A 13,710-nucleotide genomic window follows, 5' to 3' on the forward strand; every position below is an offset into this window, starting at 1 on the left:
AATAAGCGGTGACACCCTCCCCCAAGTAAAAAGAAAAAAAGTATTGCAGTATTAAATAACTCTAAAAGTGTTGATATGCCATAAATTTGGTATTAGGAACATCTAAGATTAAGTTAGCATTATTTAGATTAATCGAACAATTGTTCTCACCTTGATTGTTATCTGCACAACCGTTAAAATGTGTTTGTGTGTTTATTATTTATTATCTATTCTTATTATTATTAAACGTTTGCTTTTACGTTTTCTTGTTACGAGTACTTTACGTTTATCACTGTTCTTACATATACGTGTGTGGGTGTGTATGTTCTTATTTATCTTACGCACAGTTCACTGCTATATGTGTGTGTGGGGTGGGGGGAGCGTTCTTATTCTTACACAGTTTCTTTTGCCTTGGGAGGTTTCTGAGACGTGTATGCGCAAATGTAATGTGAACATACCTGCTGGCCTTGGGCAGCGGATGATGCCTTCTGGTCGCTGGTCTGCCATCTTGCTGGGGAGTGGTACTGCAGACAGATTCATTAATGAACAACAAGATGGGATTTGAAGCTTCAATCTTTTATTCAAGGCAAGCCTACATCTCGGACCTTGGTTGTCGGGGAGAGACCCGAAATCTCCCGTCTGGTTTCTCTGCTGCCCAATACCACTCCCCCCATGTGGTCGTCAACCCTAACCCTACCCACAATGTCACGTGTCACCTCTTAATTTCCGGTACATTCTATGTAGGTCGTTCAAGGGTGACTTGAGTTTGATGCCTGTCAAACCTAACCCTAACCCTAACCTTGACCCTGCTAACTCGCTGATGGGAAATCAAAATATGCTTATATCTTTCTATTTCTAAAACTACCTATATAGCATTTAATCTGGGATTCCCAATACTACAAAACGTTTCGGTCGATGTAACCTCCAACCTTCTCCAGGTATTCTTCAAGTCGCCATGTTTGGTCAAACACTTTCGCGGTTTCGTATTTAGGTTAATTTAAAAATAAATTTACAAAAAAAAAACTTAAATTGAAAATTAAAAAATAGACAACACGAGATAACACAGCATTTAACAATTATACTCCTCTTGTTTCATGTTGCTTTCATCTTAACTTGCCCTGATAAAACTAACTCAAAATAAGGCTGGAACTAAATCATGTCTGCACATTTTGGCATTGGAAGCGGGTATCATCGCTATGTGTGTGTGTGTGTGTGTGTGAGAGATGGCTTCTTCCAAAGGAGGAAGTTCCATGAGAGTATGAAATTCACAAGCAGCCCTCAGTCTTATGTATATCCCCGTTAGGGTAGATGACGACGTTAGATTTTTGCAACTCTTGCAGGGAGGTGTCGACGTCCTCCTACATACATCGCCTGGAATTCCCAAATTGGTCACCCATTTTAGTACTGACCAAGCTCAACGTTGCTTAACTTTAGTGATCTGACGGGAACCGGTGTGTCAACATGATTATGCTGTACATCATAGAGATTTGGACGATTATATTTATAACCAGGGGTGACAAAAGCGAACGAATCAGATACTAAAATTGCTTTATAAAATATATTAAATCTCTTTGAAATCTTCCGTCATAGTTTTTTTTTTTTGTCTTGACACGAGAAGCGAGCTATGCTCTGCTTATCCTAACCTGATTAATACTAACCTAATTAATACTACCACTTTTTACCTGGAATTCTTTACAATTCAAAGCTTCTATGACTTGATTGATGCTGCCAATTTTTGCTGGAGACGGCTACATTTAATATTCGTATTTGGATAATTTTATTCCATCTACAAGAGAGTTCTTCCCTTTTGACATTACTTTTTCTTTTACAATAATAATTCTACACTGAAGACTAAGAATTAAAAAAAGGTTGATATGCCATAAATTTAGCATTTTTGAACATCTAAGTTATCTGATAGTTGGATTATTTTTATCACTGTTAATATCGATTTTCTAACATCGGCCATTTTAATTGTTGCAATTTTTTTCTTTTACAAGTTTTGAGGAAAATTGATCGAATATTTTCTCATTTTTATTAACGGAAAAAAAAAGATTCCAATTTGTAATTAAAATCAATTTTAAAACTAAGATAATTTTAACTTTCAAATTATTTCATCGTGAATGATTTTTTTAATTTTTAGTATCATTTGTCTAGAATTGCCTTCCCATATTTTGTTTCCTTGTCTTAGATAATTGATTCAATTTATTATCGATTCATCCAATTGCCGATGACTTGGTTCAATTAATTTTCTTCTTGTGAACGAAAAGCCATCATAAATAATTCTTTTCGTTTCGCACATGTTCGTTGGGACCAAAATGAGAAAAACTGCCAGTTTTTGTTCAGAATTATTCCTATATTTAAAAAAAAAAACTAAACTAAACAAAAATCTGTATGATATGCGAACCCGTGACGAAATGAAAATATCATATTCCGAAAATCATATAACTTGATTAAGTAATTTTATTTTTATAAAGAAAACTATTTTTAAGCGCTTAATAGGAATTCGTAGACATTACAACATAAATCTTGCAGGTTTGAATTATTGAGTTATCTTTCTATTTTTTGTCTTTTTGTTAGGTTCTTTCAAAGTAGCAGACAAGACAGCTGCTTTTCTGTTACTCATGAAATTTGATGTTATTTAAAAATAAAGCTACTTTATCAATTTACATGATTTTTGGAATATGATATTTTCGTTTTGTCATGGGTACGTACATCATGCAGATTTTTCGTTATTTTCGTTTTTTTAAAATGGGCTAATTCTTGCCAAGTAAGTAGGAGGAAAGCAGTCAGTAGCTACTGGAATAGGAAGCTGAAGTATCAAAACAGTAAATTGATGAAGACCACTAGACTAACCAGTGAAACAAGCTGGAACAAAAGAAGCAAGAATAGATTAAACAATTCTGAAATGCCTTAATAGTACATATAAAAAGAGTAGAACATCACGTATGTGAGAGGAAGTTGCAGAGAAGGGCGAGGGGTGTGCTCATCAAATCACATTTATAACATACATGATGATGATTGCAACATCTTGTCAGACAAGTGCGACTCCCTCAGACACTTAAAGTCCATGAGCCCAAAAATGACTTCCATCGCCACAGGACCATTTTTATAGACACATGCCTGAGGGAGTATCTATACACAGATGATGTTACAAAGTCTTAGCTTTGTACGACAGCTAAGTCTCTCTCTCGGTTCAAAATGTTGAGATCAAGCAAGAGCAAGATAGCCAGCAACAAGTTTAACTGCAGACCAGCTTAATATGGGTACTGGTCTCCCGCTTTATGGATTTTTAAATCAGAGATTTGCTTCTCCTAGAAAGGTTGCCTTCACCACGGCTTACAGGAGCCCTCTCTACCCCAGCACACATACATACACACAAACACACACGGTGCTAGTTGGCCGTTGACCCGGAAAAAGTGTTCATTCGCCCTTTGAAAGGTCTTGTTTTTAATCCTTCAGGGAGACTAGCCGCCCTGCTCACCAAACAAGTCTGGTGGGGGAACCAGTTTAGTCACCGGTGACCACACCATGAGGCAGGTAGTACTGGGTTACATGGTACCAGTAGCATATGACATGACTTGACTATGATGATTGCAACGTCTTTTCAGACGAGTGCCACTCCCTCAGACATTTTAAAATCCATGAGCCCAAATGTCTGAGGGAGTATCTATACAAATATGATGTTACAGAGTCTTAGCTTTGTACGACAGCTAAGTTTCTCTCTCGGTTCAAAATGTTGAGATCCAGCAACAAGCAAGAGCAAGATAGCCAGCAACAAATTAAACTGCAGACCAGCTTAATGCGGGTACTGGTCTTCCGCTTTATGGTTTTTTAAATCAGAGCCCTACTCACCAAACAAGTCTGGTGGGGGAACCAGTTTAGTCACCGGTAACCCGACCATGAGGCAGGTAGTACTGGGTTACATGGTATCAGTAGCACATGACATGACCTGACTATACATACATACATGCATATATTTAAACAGACGGGTGAGATTTATATTATAGATGTCCCAAAATTAATCTGAACAAAAGCATTTGCTTTTGTCTAGAGTGTTAATTAGGAAAAAAAAAAACAGACAACACAGTAAAACTATTCCCAGGATTACTATATACTATGCACAAAATTTAATCTGGTAGATTTTACATAAATTACAGGCAAGTGAGAGTTGAGGATATGCGTTGCATGGAAAGAAATGATATGAGTATGGTTCGATGGATGTGTCGTATAAGTTGATGGTGAATAATTTTTGTTAAAAATAGCATTTACAAAGAACTTTTATTTTCCCATTAATTTGTTATTTAAAAATGTAAAACTTATCCATTTATTTCTTTGTTTCAGCTTTTCTTTGATACACTTTTTAGTTTTTAAATCCACCCCATAACACACTATACCTGGGGGTCCCTGCTGTTTACCTATGTCTTATCTGCCATATTCAATTGTGTATTCTTAAGTATCTTTCATTGTTCTTCCTTACTCGCTGTAGTGAACCTGGTAACCAGTAGCTTGTTCACTTGGTTTTTAATTCATATATCACCTGTTTTTTCCCCAATTATCACATCTTTCTAATTAAAATATTTTACTAGCTACCAAACTATTCAAAAAATGTTGAGATACCATTAATACACTCATTAAATGTTGAAATGTCATTAAACAACACAAAAAATTTGAGATACCGTTTACCATCAGGAAAAAATGTTGACATGCCATTAAACAACACAAAAGTGTTGACATCCCATTAAGCAACTTAAAAAATGTGAGCATACTATTAAACAACTCAAAAAATGTTGAAATGCCATTAAACAACTCCAAAAAATATTGAAATACGATTAAACAACACAAAATGTTGAAATGCAATTAAACACCAGAAAAATGTTGAAATGCCATTAAATAATACAACAAATGTTGAAATGGCATTATTAAACAACTCAAAAAATGTGAGTATACTATTAAACAACACAAAAATCTTGGCATGCCATTAAATACAAAAATGTTGAAATGCCATTAAACAAATCAAAAAATGTTGACATGCTATCACGCAACACAATTGTTGAAATGCCATTAAATAGCACAAACAATGTCGAAATGCCATTAAACAAGTCAAAAATTGTTGAAATTTCATTAAACAACTCAAAAAAATATGAGCATACTATTAAACAACAAAAAAAGTCTTGGAATGTCATTAAACAAGTCAAATAATATTGAAATGCCATTAAACAACCCGAAAAATATTGACATACAATTCAACAACTTGAAAAATGGTGACATTAAACTTTTTTTACCAATGATTATTTGTAAACTCATTTTTAATTGATACATTTTTTATTAATTTTTTTATTCAAATTCCAGAGACAAACAAGATGGCTACCTACTAGTTGACAACCAGTATGTGGTGGAGGGAAGTTCCCCTGGAGTCTTTGTATCGTTAAATACGGATAAAAAAGTCTATATTGGTAAGTTTAAAGAGATGATGATTTGTTTTGCTGGGTCAGCATTTTCAGTGATAATTCATTCGTTTTCATGTCTACATTTAAACCATCATGCAAAGCAATACTCACCTTAGGCAGGTTGAACCGACTTCCTTCACAGAAGAAAGTTTTGTGGAGTTATCAAATTCACAATCGGTCCCCAGTAGCTGACGAGTTTATACAAGCAATTAGGGATTGATGTTTTGACAATGCAAATGATTTGCAATTTTTTTTTTTTTTTACATTGGGGATCACCACATATCCAGGCCCGTAAGCCACTCGGGGATAAGGGTTATTTTGTGTACAATAATCAATGGGATAATATCGTAGTAATAGTTGGTATTGGAGATTTGATAAATGTCTTATTTAAGGGGGCGATTAATCAGGAATTTGTTTATGTTGGACTTGAAGACGTCCAAGTTGGAGTAAGCTATGTTCATGGAATCTACGTTTTGATTTAGGCACAGATAAAGACTGGGGGAAATTACTGACGGTGGTTTTAACTAGACGGGTGTTTATCATGAAGGATTGGCGAGGGGGGGGGGCAGAGATTGGAGCTCGGAGGAGCACTTGCCATGGAAATAACGATAAAACAAAGAGAGGCTCGCAATGTCTCTTCTGTGGGAGAGAGGTTGCAGGGAAGAGAAGAGAGCATCCCCTACTAAGCCACGAAGTCTATTTTGTACTTTGTCCAGGCAGGATAGGCTGTTTTTTGAGGCTCCAGCCCAGATGTGGCAGCAGTAATCCATCTTTGGACGAATTGCATCAGTAGTGAGATATCTTTTGGAGCGGTAGAAGGATCCTACCATTCTCCCAGCGGCCCGGGCAACAGACTTTATATACCTGTTCCATTTCAGATCAGGAGTAAAGGTCAAACCCAGGAGCTTGTCAAAACATGAAGCCTCCCCAAGACGAGAGTCATCCATTTCAATTGATGTTAGATGAGGAACAGAGCGAAAGAACCAAAAAGTCTTGGAAATCTGTGGAGACTTGTTGTCACTCAGACTCCAAGGAATAGAACCTGTTTTTGCCAGTAAGTCATCACTGGTGATGACTCCTTTATAAATACTGATTGAGTACATCATAAAACTTGAATAGCTCAGAAGAATGAGAAAACAGAAAATAACGAAGCAAAGGTTTCGCAATCCTTTCTCTTGATCCAGAATTGATTAAGTTCACTACCATCTCCATACTAGTATGGAAGCGGCATTCAATTGAGGCAGGTTGAACCAGCTTCCTCTAAAGGAAGCAGTTTCTCCAATCGTTTGTATATCCCCATCAGGGGAGATGATAACTTTGACTTTTGGCTAGGAACAAAATGTAGTATCTGTTCTGATACTAAATTTCACCTTTTCTGTCCTCAACCAGTGGGCGAGAAATCCTTCATGACTGGGACATTTTTAATTTTTGTTCCTATCCAGAGTGCCCCTATTTAAGGAGCTGGATTTTCCCCTGATTAAAAACTGACCTTGTGTCTAACTCTGCCCTCGTGGGGAGGCAAGTAAATAGGAACACTAGATTTTTGTAGTTCTTGCATGGAGATGTCAATGTCTTCTTGCATATAGCGCCTGGTATTTCCAAATGATCACCCATCTAGTATTGACCAGGCTCAACGTTGCTTAACTTCATTGATCTAATGAGAATCGGTGTGTCAACGCGTTTATGCCGTATCATACAGCGTACTACTACACTTAGAAGAGATGCAACAAGAAATGCATTCATTTACAACTTTCAATTTTATCGTGCAGCAAAGACTTAAATGTTTGAAATGTTAGAAGATTGACGATAGTTTTTTCCCCGAGAATTAATCTCTATTTTAGTCACGTAAATTCATTCGAGTTGAGAGCAAACGACGTAGAAAGTGTGTTCGTGTTTCTTTCATGACGAAACGTTGGCTGCTTCTCCAAGCAGTGAAAGCAGAAAAAAAGGGTCGGATTCGGAATCCGTCTTAACAATCATCATTCTATTTCTTCTCATCCGCCGCCGCCGCCGACATCGTAATTCTCTTTTCGTCTTCTTCACTACTGACAGCAACATTACGTGGCCGAAAAAAAATGTCACTGCTCTTGAACAAATAAAAATAAAAACGTCTTGCGTTTATCTTCTTATTTTTGCGTATCGGACAGGTTTCGGGTTCGAATGGCAGCACTTCTTTACAGAGAGCACACCAATCGTTAGCGTTTGTTGCTGTGGTTCTCCGCACCGTTATTACAAATGTTCATTAGTGTATGATGCAGCTGTAATTACATTGACACAGTGGTCGCTATAAGGTGCCGAAGTTAAGCAACATTGAGGAAGGTTATAGTACTTTAATATCTATTAACTATAAACTTTCTCTTTACGATTAGTTGATTGAGAATAAGATAGGAAATCAAGAGACATACTCTACCTTAAACTGAACAACCTGTGTAGACCCCCCCCTCTCTCTCTCTCTCTCTCTCTCTCTCTCTCTCTCTCTCTCTCTCTCTCTCTCTCTCTCTCTCCGTGTGTCTTTTCACTATTTTTCGCTTTTTCTTCCCCATCCCTTCCTCTATTTAAACTCTCTTTTCCATTTACATTATTCGTTGTTTTTTTCTTAAACCTTTTACGTATATAAAACAAATAAGTCCTGGTCTTCGAAGTGATTTTTGACAAAGTACGCTCTCTGAAATTAGTCACTGCAGAAACATGTATGCACATATGTAGCTAATAATGTTTGTATAAATAAACATATATATATATATATATATATATATATATATATATATATATATATATATATAGTAAGTTTAGGCTGGTAGTATATATATATATATATATATATATATATATATATATATATATATATATATATATATATATATAAGAGCAAATAGTTAATAAAACATGTTTAAAAAACACTTTGAAAAAGGGGTACCCGGAGAAATTATTTTATGAACATTCATAGAGGTCAGTAAATGTTTAGCTTTAGAATTAATGGAATCCGAAGTTTTACGAGGGACTATTTTATAAGATTTATTAAGTTCTTTATACAAAATGTCAAGTTTATCATAATTTTTTGTCTTATCAGCAGGGACGAATATATGTTTATTCTTTTTAACTTTTTCGGCAAAATTGTTTATTTTTCGAGTAACCGGATTATAATGGTGTTTTTGTTTCTTAAATTAAATTTTTTTGACTAAATTTAACATGGAATTCTCAAACTCCTCAAGGTAACGGTTGTATTTGGGGTGGGCAGTGGTTTTTAATCCGTAAAATTTGGCAGCAATTCTTTCGATTTTCTTTTGTTCTCTATGAGACTTGATAGGGATTTCATTTGTTAAGATTTCTGGGTGAGGTTGGTATTCAGAGGAAATAGGCGTTTAAGTTTATTTTTAATGCTTAAGTCATGGTGATAAGCCTTCCACCATATATTTTTTATGAAAGTGTTCCAAGCGAGAACAAATTTGTGGATATATTCTTGTTGGGTAAGAATAGGGAGACAGAGGAATGTGTTCCTTTTCGAACATATCTGGAGAGAATAAAAAGCTCGACCAAGCGGGAGCTTATAATAAAATAAAAATTACAATTAAATTTACCAAAATGGTAAAACTAAGGTATATTATAAATATTAAAGAATTAATATTTATAAAGTAATCTCAACCAGATGTATAATCTCGATAAAACCAAGTAGGAGATAGAGCTTATAATAAGAGCAAATAGTTGCTAAAACATGTTAAAAAACACTTTGAAAAAGTGTTAAAAACATATTTAATCTGAAAAGGAAACACTTAATAAGTGGATAGTCCTTAATCTGCGGAGTTTCGAAGAAATACTTTCCTTCTCATCAGAGGGTAGGAAATTAGCAAAATGCGGGATCGGATTTTGCATACAAAAGTATTTGATGAAACTGCAAGTAAGTCAAAGATCTTACTTGATAACAAAAAGTGAAGCAGAGGGAATATGGTGAAGAAAAAGGTGATTTCACGTGAATGGATAGTCAGGTGAAAGGTAAAGTATTCAATGACGGTAAAATCCAAAAATGTAAGTCCAAGAAAGTGTATTTAATTTTCCATTCGCACAAGTAAAATCCAAGGAAATCGCGTGATTGGAAGATGGTTAAAAATAATCCGTGGAATAATTTACAAATATGTACAAGGAAAGGGGGAAAAATTCCAATAATATTAATAGAAAAATAAGATATGCTTTTAACACGGCTGCCGAGAACAAAGTGTAATTAAAAAAATGAGTAAAGAAGAAGAGAGAACAAAAAAAGATTAAATGGTGATAGAATTAAACATAAATTAGGAAAGCAAATGTCAGAATGACCCAGACAGGATAACATTAAAAGTCGCGAATAATATAGGGCAAAAAAAGAGGTCAACATAAATGTACAGGTTATTACTTAAGAAAGTGTCAGCAAGAGTTATCAAAAGGCACTAATGGAAAAAATAAAGAAAGAAATAAAGAAATGAAAATAAAAAGTAAATATAAAATATAAAATAAAATAAAAAAATTTAAGGGGAGAGGATGGCCGGTATATGCAAATTCCGGATAAAGCAAGCAAGTAAGTATGTAAGTAAATGCATATAGTAAAATATAAGTAAATATACATACAGGATATGAATGTGTAAGTAGATTGATATAATTGATAGATAGGAATATTTAAAGACTAAAATGAATATATATATATATATATATATATATATATATATATATATATATATATATATATATATACTACCAGGCTGTGCGGCGTTGGCCGCTCATAAAATGCATGTAAATATATTATAATTAATACAGAAACTGAGACATGTGCATGCGAGTATCACGTTTTTCTAAACATGTCACTTCTTTTAAGTAAAAAAAAGTACTCGAGCTGAGATCGAAACCAAAACCTAAAGATAGTGAATCAAACACGATAACCATTAGACCAGCTTAACATGTATTTACCAAGTATTTACAAACCTACTTACACTTAACATAAGGAAACTCTCATGTTTCAAAATATGTTTCTGAAGCCTAAAGAGAGTGAGTCAAGTACGATTGCCATTAGGCCACTGTGACAAACGCTTTAAAAACGTTTTAAAACTGGCATATATTTAACATCAAGAATCTGTAATGGGAACCATTCGAATATGTTTAATCGTGAAACAGTTAGCAAACAGAGAAAAATCCGATGACTCCCAAGTACCAATTTTGACTTCTTAACAGCCCATTTTTCTGGATGGAAACCGATTACAAAGTTTTCGACATGTCTGAATAACCTATATACCAAATTTCAAGTCTGTAGATTAAAAATTCGTTGACTATATAGGTTGGGAAGTCCTCCCATACACATTCATTCTCACTTTGAAAGGTCTTGTTTTTAATCCTTCAGGGAGACTAGCCGCCCTCCTCACCAAACAAGTCTGGTGGGGGAACCAGTTTAGTCGCCGGTGACTCGACCATGAGGCAGGTAGTATTAGGTTACATGTCACTATATATATATATATATATATATATATATATATATATATATAATGTCAAATCTCGAGTCTGTAGACTGAAAATCGACAGAGTAGTTCGGTAGGGAAATGTACACACACAGACACACCCACACCACAATTTCACACACACCACATATATATATATATATATATATATATATATATATATATATATATGTGTGTGTGTGTGTGTGTGTGTGTGTGTGTGTGTGTGTGTGTGTGAATTGTGGGTGGGTCTGTGTGTGTACATTTCCCTACCAAACTACTCTGTCGAATTGTGGCAAATATGACATGATTAAGAAAGCATAATCTAATCATCCCTGCATGAGGTCGTCTCATGTTTTATTAATTAAATTAGATACATTCTCATTTTTACTTTAATATTTTTTTTTTTACATAGGCAACACCACATTATCAAGGCTAAGAGGCCACTCAAGGATAAGGGTTAAAGAGTGTACAGTAGAAATTGGACATTATAGTAATCATTAGTAATGAAAATTTGGTAAAGTTGATAACTTATATGGAACGGCTCATCAAGAACTTATTTACGTTGGACTTGAAGACAACCATATTGTAGTCAGCCGGAAAGCAGGAAAACGGAAGACAATTCCACAGGCGTGCAGTTCTAAGAAAAAAGCTTTGTTCATGGAATCTACGTTTAGGTTTAGGCACAGATAAAGAGTGGGGGAATTATTGATAGTGTTTACAGCTAGACGAGTGTTTCTTGTGAAAGTTTGGCGAGGGGGGACCATAGATTGAAGCTCAGTCGAACACTTTCCATGAAAATAACGATACATCAGAGACAAACTCGCAACATCTCTTCTGTGAGATAAAGGTTGCAAGGAAGAGAAAAGGACATCTCCTACGAGGCTACGAAGTCTATTTTGAACTCTATCAAGGCAGGCCAAGTCCTTTCTAGCAGCTCCTGCCCAGATGTGGCACCAGTATTCCATCCTTGGACGTACCTGGCTCTTATATAGATAGAGAATAGCATCAGCAGTGAGATATCTACCGGATCGATAGAAAGATCCCACCATTTTTCCAGCGGCCTTGGCAACAGATTTGATGTACGTGTTCCATTTAAGATCAGGAATATATATATATGCACGTATTTGCATGTGTGTGTGTTCGACTGGGTTGCTGATACGCATATAAGTGTGATGTGTGTGTGTGTGTGTGTGTGTGTGTGTGTGTGTGTGTGTGTGTGTGTGTGTGTGTGTGCCTAACTGGAGACCCTATGTGCTTATTTGTCTTTGTTCACTCCGTCCTTGTGCAGACCTTTTTCTTTCTTTCTTTCCTTCTATATGTTTCCTCTATGGTAGACAAAACTTATACTTTTGACACGTTAACTTCCAACCCTAAATCAATGATGATTTCAAATGTTTTCGCCCCCTTTCCATTTCTTGTGGCAGTGTAATCATGCTGACCCCTTTTTCCTGCTTCCGTTTCTATGTTCTTTCTTTTTTTCTTTTCCTTTTCTTTTTGTCTTTCCTGTTTATTCCTCCTCTTTATCCTGTTAAGTCTTGACGGTCTCTTTCCCTCCCTATCGCTTTCTGTGTTTTGAGTCTAAAATGTCACTTAACCTACCACTCCTCCCGTTTAAATTTACTATTTTACCATTTTATTTTTAGAAATAAGAAAAAAATATATTTCATTTCTTTCATTTGAGAACCAGATGCCTTCGTTGACACTTTAGCTCTATTACGTCGCCTGATTAGGAATTCTGGTTCTCGCCAACCAACTGTCCGAAACATTAGCATGTTCAGTGTAGGAACTATGTAATATATATATATATATATATATATATATATATATATATATATATATATATATATATATATATATATATATATAGTTGTTCATGTTTTATTGTTTAATAATATTTGTTGTTCATTTCTTTTTTCAGGTGGGATGCCGGATATTGTGCATCACACGAGACGCCGATTTAAAACCGGTTTTAACGGCTGCATCACAGATGTCACTCTCGGAACGGACATAACTCTTGATCTTGTCCGTGATGCGATCGTTGGCCAAAATGTCTGGCAGTGTTCGTAAAGATAACGAGCAACAGATATGCGCATGAAAATACCAACAGATTGAAATTGTGAATACATTAGGGGGAAAAACTAAGATTAAAATTAAGAATAAAAATCATTAAACATTAATGGAAACTCTTTTTGGACATTTAGCAATTTAAAATTTGCGAAAATTACTAAAAACAAATTCATTTTAAATATTAAAGAATTAATATGGATGTCAGTTAATATTTTGTTTTTATAAAAAAAAAATTATAAAAAAAAGAAATTAGGTGCTCATTATAAATTGTACTTAATCAGTGTCTGTAACCTTATGTCCTGTGTATGACATATATACATCTTTAATATCTTTCCTTATTGTACAGAACCCAGCAGAATTACCTCCCCTTTTTACAAATATAGAATAGTATTCGCCATTTTGTTTTATTTTTTTTTATATTTTGCTTTTATTATCATCAATTTTAAAGACTATAATTGTGAAAAGGAGGAGAGAAAGAATATTAGGTCATTTTCCCTGTTTTAGTTGCCATAGAATTCTTTTTAATTAGGTATTGTTTTATATTATAAAAAAACTTCAAACATTGCATTAAACAGCGAGAACGTTCATAGTTGTTTAAAAACTTGGACTGAAGATGTTCGTCTGATTACTAACTAAAAATAAAATACTTTAAAATATGTAAAATATTTGTATAAACAAACATTTATATTAAATATATGAAAGATTAGTGGGGGAGAAACCTAACGGGGTGTCCGATTATTAACTAAAATTTTAAAATGAGA

General features: G+C 34.7%; 1 protein-coding gene across 2 annotated transcripts in view; it reads left to right on the forward strand.

Annotated features, from left to right (window-relative positions):
• The window catches only part of LOC145299527 (pikachurin-like), a 748,579-nt gene extending 735,426 nt beyond the window's left edge, over positions 1-13,153 (forward strand). For both annotated transcript variants that reach the window (XM_080144411.1, XM_080144412.1), the window contains exons 13-14: positions 5,329-5,432; positions 12,801-13,153. In XM_080144411.1, coding sequence (XP_080000537.1) covers positions 5,329-5,432; positions 12,801-12,949 — 253 coding nt within the window. In that variant the 3' untranslated portion in view covers positions 12,950-13,153. The remainder of the gene's footprint in view (positions 1-5,328; positions 5,433-12,800) is intronic.
• The last annotated feature ends 557 nt before the right edge of the window (positions 13,154-13,710 follow it).

This window comes from Euprymna scolopes, chromosome 2 (assembly GCF_053919585.1).
Source record: "Euprymna scolopes isolate OS-2025 chromosome 2, ASM5391958v1, whole genome shotgun sequence".
Lineage (NCBI taxonomy): Eukaryota > Metazoa > Mollusca > Cephalopoda > Sepiida > Sepiolidae > Euprymna > Euprymna scolopes.